At 36.4% G+C, this 13,738-nt stretch overlaps 2 protein-coding genes across 2 annotated transcripts in view; one reads left to right on the top strand and one right to left on the bottom strand.

The window, feature by feature from the left end:
- FBXL13 (F-box and leucine rich repeat protein 13) overlaps positions 1 to 13,738 on the top strand; it is a 268,523-nt gene that overhangs the window by 127,986 nt on the left and 126,799 nt on the right. Inside the window, exons 10-11 of the mRNA XM_028526008.2 lie at positions 5,476 to 5,528; positions 9,737 to 9,837. Of these exons, the coding sequence (XP_028381809.2) occupies positions 5,476 to 5,528; positions 9,737 to 9,837 (154 nt within the window). The remainder of the gene's footprint in view (positions 1 to 5,475; positions 5,529 to 9,736; positions 9,838 to 13,738) is intronic.
- LRRC17 (leucine rich repeat containing 17) overlaps positions 1 to 13,738 on the bottom strand; it is a 39,567-nt gene that overhangs the window by 19,175 nt on the left and 6,654 nt on the right. The window contains exon 2 of the mRNA XM_028525646.2: positions 2,368 to 3,275. Coding sequence (XP_028381447.1) covers positions 2,368 to 3,139 — 772 coding nt within the window. The 5' untranslated portion in view covers positions 3,140 to 3,275. The remainder of the gene's footprint in view (positions 1 to 2,367; positions 3,276 to 13,738) is intronic.

The raw sequence follows: 13,738 nt of genomic DNA, 5'->3' as shown, positions 1-13,738 counted from the left end.
AGCATCATACTCAATGGGCAAAAATTATAAGCATTGCCCTTAAGATGAGGAGCAAGACAGGGATGTCCACTTTCACCTCTCACATTCAACGTAGTACTGGTAGTGCTAGCCACAGCAATAAAAGAAGAAGAAGAAATAAAAGGCATCCGAATTGGAAAGGAAGAAGCAAAACTGTCTTTACTGCAGATGACATGATAGTGTACATAGATAACTCCAAAGAGTCCACCAAGAAACTATAAGAACTGATAAATGAATTCAGTGAAGTAGCAGGATACAAAATTGATATCCAGAAATTAGTTGCATTTTTATATGCCAATAATAAACTAACAGAAAGGGAAATTAGGGAAAAAAATCCCATTCACAATTGCTTCAAAAAAGAATAAAATACCTAGGAATAAATCTAACCAAGGATGTAAAAGACTTGTCCTCAGAGAAATTAAAGAAGATACAAATAAGTAGAAGCATACTGTGTTCATAGATTGGAAGAACTGACATCCAAGCTACCCAAAGCAATCTATAGATTCAATGCAATTTCTATCAAGATTCCAATGTCATATTTCACAAAACTGGAACAAACATTTCAAATATTTATAATGAATCACCAAAGGCCCTGCATAGCAACAGCGATCCCAGACAGAAGAAAAAAACTGGAGAATCACACTACCAAATATCAAACTAGACTCTAAGGCCATAGTAATCAAAACAGCATGGTACTGGCACCAAAAAAACAACAACATATCAATGGGATGGAATACAAACCCAAAAATAAACCCACAAAAATAATCCAAATCCAAAAATAAACCCTTTATAACCACTTACTTAATATTTGACAGAGGAAGTAAGCACACAAAATGAATGGGCTAATGATAGTTTATTCAGTAAATGTTGTTGGGAAAATTGGACAGATGTGTGCAGAAAAATGAAACTAGACCACCTTCTTACACCACACACAAGAAAAAATTCAAAATGGATTAGTCTTAAATGTTAGACTAAACGCCATAAAAATCCTAGAAGAAAACATAATAAAATCTTAGACATTGTTCATAGCTATATTTTATCTGATATATCTCCCCAGGCAAGGAAAACAAAAGAAAAATAAAACAAATGGGACTACATCAAACTAAAAAGTTTGTGCACAGCAAAGGGGACTATCAACAAAATAAAAAGACAACCCATGGGGGGAGAATAATTTCTCCAATGCATCTGATAGGGGATTAATATCCAAAATTTATAAAGAACTTACAAAGCAACACCACAAAACAAATAATCCAATTAAAAAATTGTCAAAGGACCTGAACAGACATTTCTGTAAACAAAACACACACATGGCCAATATACATATGAAAAGATGCTCAATGTCACTAATCATGAGAAAAATGCAAATTAAAATCACAATGATATACCATCTCACACCTGCCAGAATGGCTATCATAATAAATCAACAAACAACAAGTGCTGGTGATGATGTGGAGAAAGACGAATCCTTTTGCATTGTTTCTGGGAATGCAGACTAGTGCAGCCATTGTGGAAAGCAGTATGGAGTTACCTCAAAAAATTAAAAGGATCTGCCTTTTGACCCAGCAATTCCACTGCTGGGAATACACTCGAAGAAATCCAAAATACTAATTTAAAAGAACATAAGCACCCCTGTTTTCATTTCAGTGTGATTTACAATCAGCAAAATATGGAAGCAGCCCAAGTGTCCCATCAGATTAGTGCATAAAACAACTATAGGGCATTTACACAATGGAATACTACTGTGCTGTAAAAAAGAGAATTTTAGCATTTGCTACAGCATGAGTGAACCTGGAGAACATTATGCTAAGTGAAATAAGCCAGTCAGAGACACAAGTACCATATGATTTCAGTTATATGTGGGATCTAATGAACTGAAGTAGCAAAATAGTGACAGACACATACGGTAGGTAGAAAGCAAGATGACAGGTATTTGGTTGGGAGGTTAGGGGATGGAGGGATTGAGCAAAAAGAAAAAAGGACTCATGGACAAGGGCAACAGTGTGGTGACTGTGGGGGAGAGGGGGTATGAAGGGGATAAATAGCAATGGAAAAAATACCAACCAAAATATATAATAAATGAATGAATAAATAAATACAATTGTTTAACTTAAAAAAAAAGATTAGGACCCTTATTTGCTGTTCCTCCTACCCTCCTCTAATATCCCCTAAATCACCAACCATCTTGAGTTTGAACTCCAGAAAAGCTTGGAGTAGGGTGCATCGTCATTGGAGAAAGATTCTGGGGGAAGTTACACCAGAAACTCCAAGGCACTGGTGTAGGAAGAGTTATAACATTCAAAGAACATTTACAATCATCTGTGAAAATGAAAAAGTAAGAAACTTACAAACCTTTCCTTTTGCAGTCCAGTGTTTGTATGGGAAACACATAAATGTGGCAAAGAGAAGAATCTGCCTCAGGCTTCCTGGTGGGGGGTCTCCCTGACACTTGGGGTTTGGGGTCCAATTGTTCCTTTTCTTCTTCATTACATAACTCTTCAGATTTTATCTGTCGTAGTTTCTTATTTTTTAGTTCTTGTGGGCTTTTGCACTTGGCGTAATTCCCCAAATTTCGATTCTTTGGAACCTGCAACATTGAAATAAGTGTTTCCATGTCACAAGTACAGTGCCAGGGGTTGTCATAAAGGCGCAGGTAGCTCAGGAGAGGCATATAAATGAACACTTCTTCTGTCAAGACTTTGATCCGGTTATGCTGCAGTAAGAGAGTGGTAAGTTTGTTTAAACCAAAGAAAGCCTCATTCTCAATTTTGGAGATCTCATTCTGTTGCAGATCCAAGCTTTTAAGCTTTCTGAACTTGGAAAACATGTTATTCTTCAATACGTGGATCTTGTTTCTTGCTAACAACATGTGCACCAAATCGTGAGGCCAGCCAGGCAGCACATAAAGTAGTTTTCTTTCTTGACAATCTAAGTATTTCTCGTGAAGATACGTGTACACTTCGCAGGGGAGGTCTGGTGTGGAGCGTTTGACTGGGTTGGAGCCTCTCCGGCCCCCACCCACCAGGCCATGATTCCTTTGGTTTTTCACACCCCCAGGGTCTGCCCTGCGGAGCTCAGCGGCTTTACAAAAGAAAAGCAGGGTTATGATGGTAACCACTCGCATCCTGACATCCAGCTGGTCCCAATTACTTAGTGTGACAGATGGAACAATGAAATTATTCCTTTGAAATCCAAGTTTGGGTAATTTTAACTAATGCACATCAGGAACACAGAGATCCAGCTGAGGTATGGTGGAGCCCCTAGATTGCAGGAGAAAAAAAAACATTTAATTAAGGACTATTGTGAGCAATGTTATTGAAAGACAATAGCTTGTTTTAAAGCAAAGGCACTCCAGATAATAAAGGCATATTAAGAACGGTGGTGTATAAGGCTCTGCACCCTCCTATGTGCTTTGTTTAGTGGCTAAATGTTTGAGCCCTGAGTTCGAATCCAGACTCTCCTAATTGCTTAATTGTGCAAACTTGGGCTAATTATTTAATCTCATCTTCTGCATCTGTAAAATGGGACTGAGGATACCTCTAGTATTGTTGAGAGGATGAACTAGGCACTGCAAAGTGCCTGGTCCAGGGGAAGTATTAATCAAGGTTAGGGTTTAGGATTAGGAAAATTGAAACCTGTAGCTCATCATCACATTGGATTCAAGAAATTAAGAGGTTTCTCCTTACAGCCTTGAGGTGTGCAAATAGGAGGACTCCAATGACTATCCTACGGAGCTTGTTTTTCTCTTCCATTTATTGTCTTCCAGTCACCAATCATATTTAATGTGGACTCCAGAAGTGCTCAGCGTAAACTGCAGCTGTCCTTGTTATCTCCTGAACAGCTTAGCTCAAAGGGCACTTTCTCAGTGAGGACGTCTCTGACTGCTGTATTTGAAGTTACACCCCTTTCCCTTCACTGGCTGCCCTCCACCCTTTTTCTTGTTGCATTTTTCTCCAGAGTACCTCTCCCTACCTGTCAAAGCATCTATTTAACTTCTTTTGTTTACTATCAGTCCTTCTTTTGTTTTATCAGTCCCTCTCCACGCCCAAACTAGGATGTACACTCCATAAGGGCAGAGACTTTTGTCTATTTTGTTCACTGCTGTATTTCTGGTGCCTGTAGAATTATTAGCACAAAGCACATTCCTGATAAAAATGCTGAGTGCATGAATGACTCTCAAGTAACCATTCTATGAAAATATTAATCTCATAAACTTAGTTATTATATTTTTGGGGCAATCTATTTTTTTCCTTAGCAAGTATCTTTGATGACTTTCAAAATCTGCACATCTTAAAGAATTGTTTCCATTGTTCAACCCTGAGAGTGGTTTTGGTTTGCATTTATTACTTAGGATATAGTCCATTCTTGGCAGAGGAAGAAATGTTCAAAATGGGTTTATAATTAATAACATTTCTGTTGTTATTACCGTGGGGCTGTGTGGTTATGAATGGCAGATGTGTTTTCTATTCATCGTAGCAGTGTGAATGCCAGGATCACTCCTAGCCTGGAGTTTTCCTCCGTGATGTGGTCTACTCCACCTAGAATGCCTCCCCGCTTCTGTGCCTCAAGCATACCTCTATCTACATTTTGTGTTCTCGCTCCTAAGTGCTTCTCTTTTGTTTCAGATTTGGAGTTTTACTTCCTGTCAGCCTACACCCAGAGTGCTAATTGTGTATCACTTTGCCATCTGGTTCTTTGTGTATGTGTCTTCTGAGCAATCTGTACAGTCACCCCTGGTCCCAGAGCTAATCAGGCACTTAGCCTTTCTAACCTTCCACTTCTCTAACTGTAAATTCATTGTAAATTGTATGTAAACCTAACCTAAAATAATCATATTTTGTTAATTATTATGTTTGCTGAATTATATACAATATGCATGCTGAAGTAGTGGGGGGGAGTATGGTGATGTTTGTGACTTTAGAATGCATCAAAAATAAGATGAATTGAGCAATAGAGAGATGGATATATAAGTGGATAATGTGATAAAGCAAATACAATAAGATATAAATTGTAGAATGTAGGTGTTATGTATATTCATCGTATAATTCTTCATTCTCTCAATTTTTTGTATGTTTGAAAATTTTCATCGTAACATATTCAAAGTAAACAGAAAACAAACAAAAAAAATGAGCAAGAAATCATGTCACAAAAAAAGCAGGTTGGTTTTAAGTGCTTTGAAGCTTAAAACTCTAAATATACACTCTTTTTCCCAAAGTAGTATTTTTCTCTTTTCTGCTTCCTTCTGTAATCCTCAAACAATAATAAACATGTGTATATACTGAATTTTAAAGCCAAAAGAAATCATTTTTCTGGGAAAAGAAACCAATATTTAGAATAAGTTACTTGCCAAGGTTTTTGTTTGTTTTCTAATGAATACATTGCATTGAATGTAGGGTGGAAAAACTTTAAGTTAAACATTTGTAATATGTTGTTCAGTGATGTGTCACTTGTTTGATTTAGGTCTCTGTAAAAATTTGCAAGAGCTGAATGTCTCCGACTGTCCAACCCTCACAGTGAGTATAAGAAGCTTATTTTACTGCTGTGTACATAGATTTGGACTTGCTACAGTCAGAGGGCTAATACACAGAGGTTTTGCCAAAATACATGCTTGTGTGCTCATTTAAGATTAAATATGGAAAAAAGCAAACTATGTTAAACATTGGCAAGAAATCTTATCCCATTTATGTAATGCTATTATTAATCCTGTAGAAGTATGTCCAAGGTTGGAGTCTTTGGAAAGTGGAAACTATTCAACATTTACACACACATGAACTATATTTATATGTAAGGCCATGCATGTATGAGACAGAAAAATTGAGACCCAGCAGAAACAATAGACTCATTATCATGGTCTTCAAGGGGGCAGTACCAAAGAAGATGGAAATGAACGTGTAACCTCAGCCAACTTCTGGTCCCTGTCTCTGGGCTTCCTTCTACCTCCTATCTGTCCTCCACCCTGTGAGCACATTAATACTGTTTCTAAAAGTCAGATCTGACCATTTCACCCCCATTTTCCATCATTTATACACACTCATCATCTACATTGTTGGGTAAAGTTAAAGCTCTTGGTGATCCTCTTGGTCTGCCTCTGCCTCTCTTTCCAGCCTCACACATTAAGCTTCAGTGACCAGAGATTGCTATGCTTTCTTTGCTGGTTTGCTCAGCTGCTTCTTGCTATTTTACCTTTGCTCAGGCTGTGCTCTTTGTTTGAAATACTCTTTCCCTTAGTCCTCAGGGGCTTCTTTCCTCTTTGGCAGGCTTTAAGGCTTACTGGAGACCTCACCTCCTTTCTCAAGACAAGAATGACACTCAGGAAAGGGTTTGCTGCTGTCCTTCTGGGTTCCTGTCATCAGTAGCCCTAATCACAATGGTTGTAGCCCAAGAGGCCCAAAAGGTAGATGTGTGTCAGAGCACACAGGGCACAGTAAATACTCTACAATACAGAGTAGGGCAGAAGTAGATTTACGGTTGTGAGTATGCGAAACACAGTTTACTCTTGTATTATTTATTAATTTTTGTATTATTTTCCATATGAACAACTGTAAACCTACTTTTGCCCCATCCTATATATGTTTAATGAATAAAACTATATGGATATATCTAGTAAGTAATGGACACCATTGGCTCAAACTTGAGATTCTATCTTGGGCTGACATCTATATATGTCATAAATAATATTTCAACTAAATAAAATCAACCGAGAGAGAGAAGGTATGGGAAGAGAAGAGGACTGAGAATTGAACCTTGGAGAATGCTTACTCTTAGGACAAGTGGGAGAAGACACAGAAAGGGATCTTAAGAAGGAGTAGTGAGGGAAGTAAGTTGAAAATGGAGAGGTATCACAAACGACAAAAGAGTGAGGGGTCTCGGAAGGAAGCTACCAAAGTGAGCAAGTAAGAAAAGGGCTAAGCAGAGCCTCCTAGATTTGAGAATCAGAAGGTGACTTGTGGCTTTTGCTAAAACAGTTTAGTGGAATATTGGGACAGAAATCTAATTGTAGTGAACTGTGAAGTAGAGGAGGGGTGAAAAAATGAGGTATTACATATAAACTTAGTGTTTCAGAAAAGAGACTAAGATGGTGGCAGAAGGAAAGGAGAGGCAGAGAAACCTGTTTTAGGTTTACAAACTGGTAGAAATTCATTTGAAGCAACTGATGGAGAAGTCCCTGAGGAGAGAGGAGGGACTGGAATGAAGTACCAGCTTCATTAAGCACCAGAGCCAGGATGAAGTCCATGCCCCTTGGCACAGAAGAGACTTCATGAACTGGGTCTTCCTCGCTGCTTCCCAGTCTCAACGTTCATTCTTTCTTTCAAGTTTCTACTGTATTTTGTTCTTTCCATGGGTATTTTTACTACCTGCTATGTTAATGATACATTTATCTTTACGTATGAATGCATACAGGGAATTTATGTTATTTAATATGGGTGTTACAGGGATTTAAAAGTGAATCAAGTTTCAGTTCTTGTTTTCAGGGAGATTCAGTTCTGTACTTGAATTAAAGTTCATATTCTTGAAATATGGCTTTCTAATAGGACAGTCAAAACAGTGCCATCTGCAATGAATTTGTAAACATCAAAATCTGCTCCAATTTTGGAGTTTAGTAATAATATACAGGGAGGATCATTCTATCCAGTTATTTCTTACTATTGTTTTCCCCTTTGAGACATAGACTAGGAGACAAGTTTACATTTAAGGAGCTTGATAACATTCATTCAAAAAGCTTTGATTTCTAAGGAGCTTGCCTTATGAATATATTATCTTCAAAAACATTTGAGTGCACTATGGACAAATTTATAAGCCATTCTGCAATGTAGACACTCAAACAGTTTCTGCATTTATGCGTTCTAACATTTGGAGATTGAACCTTGACTTATTTTAAATATTGACAATAGGATGCATTTGAATTTTTTCCAAACAAGAAAATGCAGCAAATGGCTTGCCTCCTCATATCAAAGAGAAGACTGTATTCTTCTGATACATAAAGAGTACTCCATCTTCCTTTTCCTGGTCCTCAAATTTTCACCCTCTCTGTGGCTACCACTGTAACAGTGCATAAACCAGCTTTCTATCCTTTTCTTGCCCCATCTCAGTTGCACTTTTGCTGGAGTCTTCCAAAGGGCCCATCATCACTTTAACATTTGACTGGTATCATATTTTTGAAGTTAGATTTTGTTTGTATTAAACTCCAATGCCACACATTATCATTGTTCTCTCCATTCCTTCTGGGAAAAATTATACTGTAATTTCCACATAACTCTGAATCCAACATTTTGGTGGTGGGGTATCTAGAAAAGTTGCTGACACCTTGAAAGTAGTGAGAGGAATCCAGTGTGTATGGAAAGCCCTGCACTTGTGCTCACGTGGCATTGGCACATAGAGCCTTTGCTACAGCAGAACTACAGTTTTACAACATAAAACACAACCTTGGATCCTTTCTCAGGTGTGGTTCACTGCCCCTGTAAATCAGCCAGTTCCTATCCCATGTGACAGAAGCTCAACCTGCAGGATTTTGTTATTTTAATATCTGTGACTTCAGGAAATAACTGGGAATAGAATGTCGAACGTTGATGATACTGCTGAAAATAAAACTTTCCCATCCTTAGTGGTGTCTGGGGTGACGATAGAGGCCATGAATTCTTCCCCAAACCATGTCTCCTAGCCAACTGATAATTCATCTCTTCCTGCAATGGCCTATTCTTTCCAGAATCTTTGCACCATAAATAATTAAAACAAGCTGTTTTAATTATTGTTCCTGGGTTCCTGTTCCTTCTCAGTGTTCCTGGGAAGACTCATGAACCATCATTAAATAAATAAAAACCTGCTGCTACTCCTTCTAGAGAGTTTTGTAAGTAGTTACCCATGTGAGAAGCAGCTCCATTGCAATCGGAGCTTGTAATCCATCTGGTCTTGTAAATGTCAACTTAGGGCTCATGCCTGAAGTCACTGTTTGTTTTCTTTCCCTCTCAGGTCACAGTCACACCATTCTCTTGTGTCTCAGTTTTGGCTCTCTAGGGGAGGGTTGCTCGAATCTTTGAGATTCTCTCCCACAGTACTCCCAACACTGAATTTCATGTCCAGCATGTATGTAGCCTGTATTTTACTTCAGGCCATTACAAACTTGCCATAAATTTGGTGAAAGACTGTTTAGTTTTTTCAATATATCCAGTAACAGAACCATAGAAACTAATTAAACACACATTCACATGCACATCTATATAAATACACATATACAAATATATACATATATACATAAATATATATTTATATGCATCTATATATAAATATAGATGTGTAAACATGGACTCACTTTTAATGAAGTCCAGTTGAGAGCATTTACTATTCTTGAATAATAATTTCAGTAAATTAAAACATTAACCCATTTTTAATCATTTTCTTACATCTGATAAGTCAGGAGTGTTTGAGACTTTAACACATGAGGTCAAATTACCTGTCACAGAGTTGAACTTGTAAGGATTCTCATTTTAATGTGTTATATCATTGCAATGAAATGGGATTTATTTCCAAAAAAGGGGAAATGGGGGTAGTAATGGAGCTTCAAGAAAAATCATCACCTTCTATTTAATTTGATTTACCACTAATATCAAAGCATATGAAGAGACTAAGTCATGCATGTACTTTTTTGGAGCAGGGAGAGAGATGATAGAGAGAATAGCAAAACTGGCTAGGCTTTGGTAAGGTTCTTCTCTCTGTTTTTGTGCAGGATGAATCAATGAGATACATTTCTGAGGGTTGTTCTGGAGTCCTGTATCTTAATCTATCTAACACGACTATCACCAACAGGACGATGCGACTCCTACCAAGGTAATGCTTCCTTTATTTGTATTACACTGAAAATAATTATGCTCCCCTAGGCACTGCTTGACCTAGCATTCCCCAAAGGCAGTGCTCCTTTTACCAACACCTCCATTCTTGCGCCATTGCTGTTTTGATGACAGGACTGCTGCTTTCAAGTCTCCAAGCTGGTGCCTATCCTCTCCTTGTTTGGTGGGGCCAGGTCCTCCGCCTTAACCTGTATTTCTGTGTCACTCTTTTAGCAATGTGCCTAGTACTTTGAGTGTGGCTCTGCTGTCTCTTCCTGGTCCCCCTTCCTAGGCATTAATGCCAGGCCCCTTAATTAGAGTCCAGTGTCTGGGACTTCTCTGTCTACAATAGAATACCTAGTACTTTGAGCTCTGTGTTCCAGATTCCCTGTTGCCATGCTCTGGTTACCTGTTGGGACCCCCACTACCTCCAGGAAACCTGATGCTGGTTGTTTTCTGATATATGGATTATTGACAACCCTAGACAAAAATGTTGCCTCTAAGCCAGCGCTTTGGAGGAGAAGGAAAAGAAGAACACAAGATGTCATCTTTAGATTTGACAGTATATTCAAGTTTATCACAAATTTATGTCATCAATTATTCTTTATTTTCACCAAAGAAAGACTAATTAGGAAGAGTATATAATCACATTGGGAGAGATTCAAAGAATACTTTCAAGCTATTGTGAAAGAATAAACTTTTTGAGAGTACAATTTTTTGACATTCTTTGAAAAATAACAGCAGGACATTTATAAAAGTTTAGATAGATAATTCTAGGTGGTAATTCTCCTAATCTTCTATCTATAACCATTTTCTGGAAATGTGCAAGCCTAATGATAATGGTAAACCTTTCACTGGAAGCTTGTATCAGCCAAAATGGAAGGATACTACATGGTGGAATATGCCAAATGATCCAAATTTATATTTTGTTGATTGTTTAAACTTGAGAAAATGATGAGGAAAACAATTAATGAAGCAGATTAAATTTAAAAGTGTGTCATGCCCATATCTGCAACATTGTTAAGAGCACAGAAAAACTGAGAAATTTTATTATTTAATTTTTTTGGACCCTCACTACACCCTAAGCTGATGCCAAGAGTTCCCTAATAGACAGATGTGCACACAGGCATACACCCTCAGCTTGAAGCTTATTTGGTTTAATAACACAACCTACTGCATGGTTATTAAACTCTGACTTGAGCCCTGGCTGGTGTGGCTCAGTGGGCTGGATAATCAGCCCGCAAACTGGAAGGTCACTAGTTCGATTCCCAGTCAGGGCAAATGCCTGGGTTATGGGCCAGGTCCCCGGTTGGGGTGTATGGGAGGCAACCAATCAATGTTTCCCTCACACATTGATGTTTTTCTCCCTTCCCTTCTCTTCTTTATAGAAATGAATAAGTAAAATCTTAAAAATAGACAAAAATGCCACAAGGACAGAGTGAATCTAAGACCTGTCTCTTTAAAAAACAAAACCAAAAAACCAAAAAACTTTAACTTGAAGGATATGACCACTCCTAAGGTTTTTTTGATAGAGAAATTTCATTTTCTGCTGTATCATGTAATTCTTGAAAGACCATAAGAAATTGTTTTTTTGATATTTGAAAACCATTATCTGATTTAGTAAAGAAGTCCTATCATTAGTGATGAATGAAGTCTGGATATACATCTTTGTTGATTGATGTTTGTCTTACTCATTAATGTAAATAAAAAGATTTGTGTTGAACCATACCTATTTGTCAATTTTTCAAACTTTATTTTTATTTTTGGGTGAAAACTAGAAATATAACAGAGTGGCAGATTTTATTTTTCCTTTGAGCAAATAGGAGAAGGCAAAATACAGTTTATGGTAATGAGTTTGGCATTGTGGGAGAATTGATTGATAACGTGGAATTTACAATAGAGAGTGCTGCTGTGTATTTTATTATTTGTAAGTTGCATGCTACACATCTTTTATAGCTGCAATATAGTAAATGTAAAATAGTAAGATGTACAAAATTATAGTGAATGTATGTGTACTTATATATACAATTTTTGAAGTTCCAGTTGTTAGACAATTACCTGTGTGCCAGTAATTGAAGATAAAATAAAATAGGAACTAATTTATATGTTTACAACAATTAGCCTTCCTATCAGGAAAGTAGTGCCAAATTTATCGGACCATAAGATGCACCTAGGTTTTAGAGGAGGAAAATAGGAAAAAAATTTTTGACGCAAAAAAGTGGTAAAATATTTAATAACATAAATAACATAATATTTCACCAATGTAAATGTAAAGCTACATTCGGACTATAAGATGCACCCTCCTCCCCCCCAAATTTGGGGAGGAAAGTGAGTCTTATAGTCTGAAAATACAGTATGTTTCTAATTTTTTTCAAATGTCCTAAGATGTCTGAATAAAATTTTGTTTTATTCACATGGATAATTTTATGAAAGTTATTCCTAGGTATCTCTTTAGTTGCCATTGTGAATGGTGTCCTTTCCAATTGTATTTTCTCATTTTATTTTCTGAAGAGTATTTTTGGACTTGGATAGAGGTGCAGATATCTTTTAAAACTTTTCATTTGTATGATTGAATTGATTTCTCTCCTTTTGTAATAAAAAGTTTGGCTATGGAATTACCTCTAAATAAGAATTTAGGAAAAGCTTATATGATTTGATCAGAATTATTTTCATTTTCTAAAGAAACTTGTATATTAGATCTCCTCTTTAACCAAATAATTATCTAGAAGAGAAATTTTGGTTTCAAGTGGCTGAAGTTTCTTTTATTAAGCTGCTGTTTTTAATTTCTAGCTTTGTATTCTGTGGCCAAGAAATATAGATTGAGTTATTTCTACTTTTTAGAATTTATTGAGATTTCTTGGTGGAGTAGTTTATATAATCAATTTCAGTAACTCATCCACAAATGTTTAAAATATGAAAGTTTCTTTCAGAGAACATTTTTCTGTTGTGTGTATGTGTATAACATAAGTCCTTGATATAACATAGTACAATAGTGATATACTAGTCTCTGATTATAATCAAGCTTTTCTTAATTTATTTTGATGTTATTGTTTTATACATAAAGATAAAACAAGTAGTACATTGCATTATCAGTTGTGTCATATATTCACACAAAGTCATATTCTTTATCCTGATCAATGTTTCTTTGCCTTAAATAGTTTATCTGCTAGTAATACAGTCACTTTTGTTTTCTTTAGCTTGTGCTTTGTGGTATAACTTTATGTATACTGGTATTTTTAACCTTTGTGTCACTGGATTTTGGGTCTTTATATGCAGCACGTAGCTAATTTCTATTTCTAAAACCTTCAGTCTCTTTGCCTCTGTAAGAGGGTGGTTTAAAAGATTACTATTTCTTGTCAAAATTGAATGTATGGTCTTACTTTTATCATCTTGCTTTGTGTTTTGCATTTTTAAATTTTTATGTTACTATGCTCATTATTTCTGCATGTTGCATATAAACTGTTGTTTACTTTCATAATCTAAAGGTATTTCAAAACCAGGTACATGCCCTGTTTTGTATTCTAACTAGCAGCTATTTGTGTGTTTTTAAGAATACACTTTAATGCATTTTCTGATAATTTTTTCTAATTATCAAAGTTATGATGAAACAATGACCTTGACTCTTCCTTGTTAGACAAGAGATCTGATTTGCTTTACCTCTCCCTCGTGCTTGGTGCTCTTCCATTTCCACTCCCCTGTGTGTAAACACATATTAATCAAAATTTGTGTTAATCATTTAACTTCCTCTTAATACTGATTTTTGGTGTTTGTACTCAGAAATGTAATCATATTTGTAATGATTATGCAGTCCTAACTGTAGTTTTGTTATTCATTGATGGTCCATTTGTTCCACAATTTTCTTATTCTTTAATTTTGATTTTGATTCATCCTATAAAAACTGG

Source organism: Phyllostomus discolor, chromosome 10, assembly GCF_004126475.2.
Source record: "Phyllostomus discolor isolate MPI-MPIP mPhyDis1 chromosome 10, mPhyDis1.pri.v3, whole genome shotgun sequence".
NCBI lineage: Eukaryota > Metazoa > Chordata > Mammalia > Chiroptera > Phyllostomidae > Phyllostomus > Phyllostomus discolor.
This window is presented reverse-complemented; position numbering and strand designations above follow the sequence as displayed.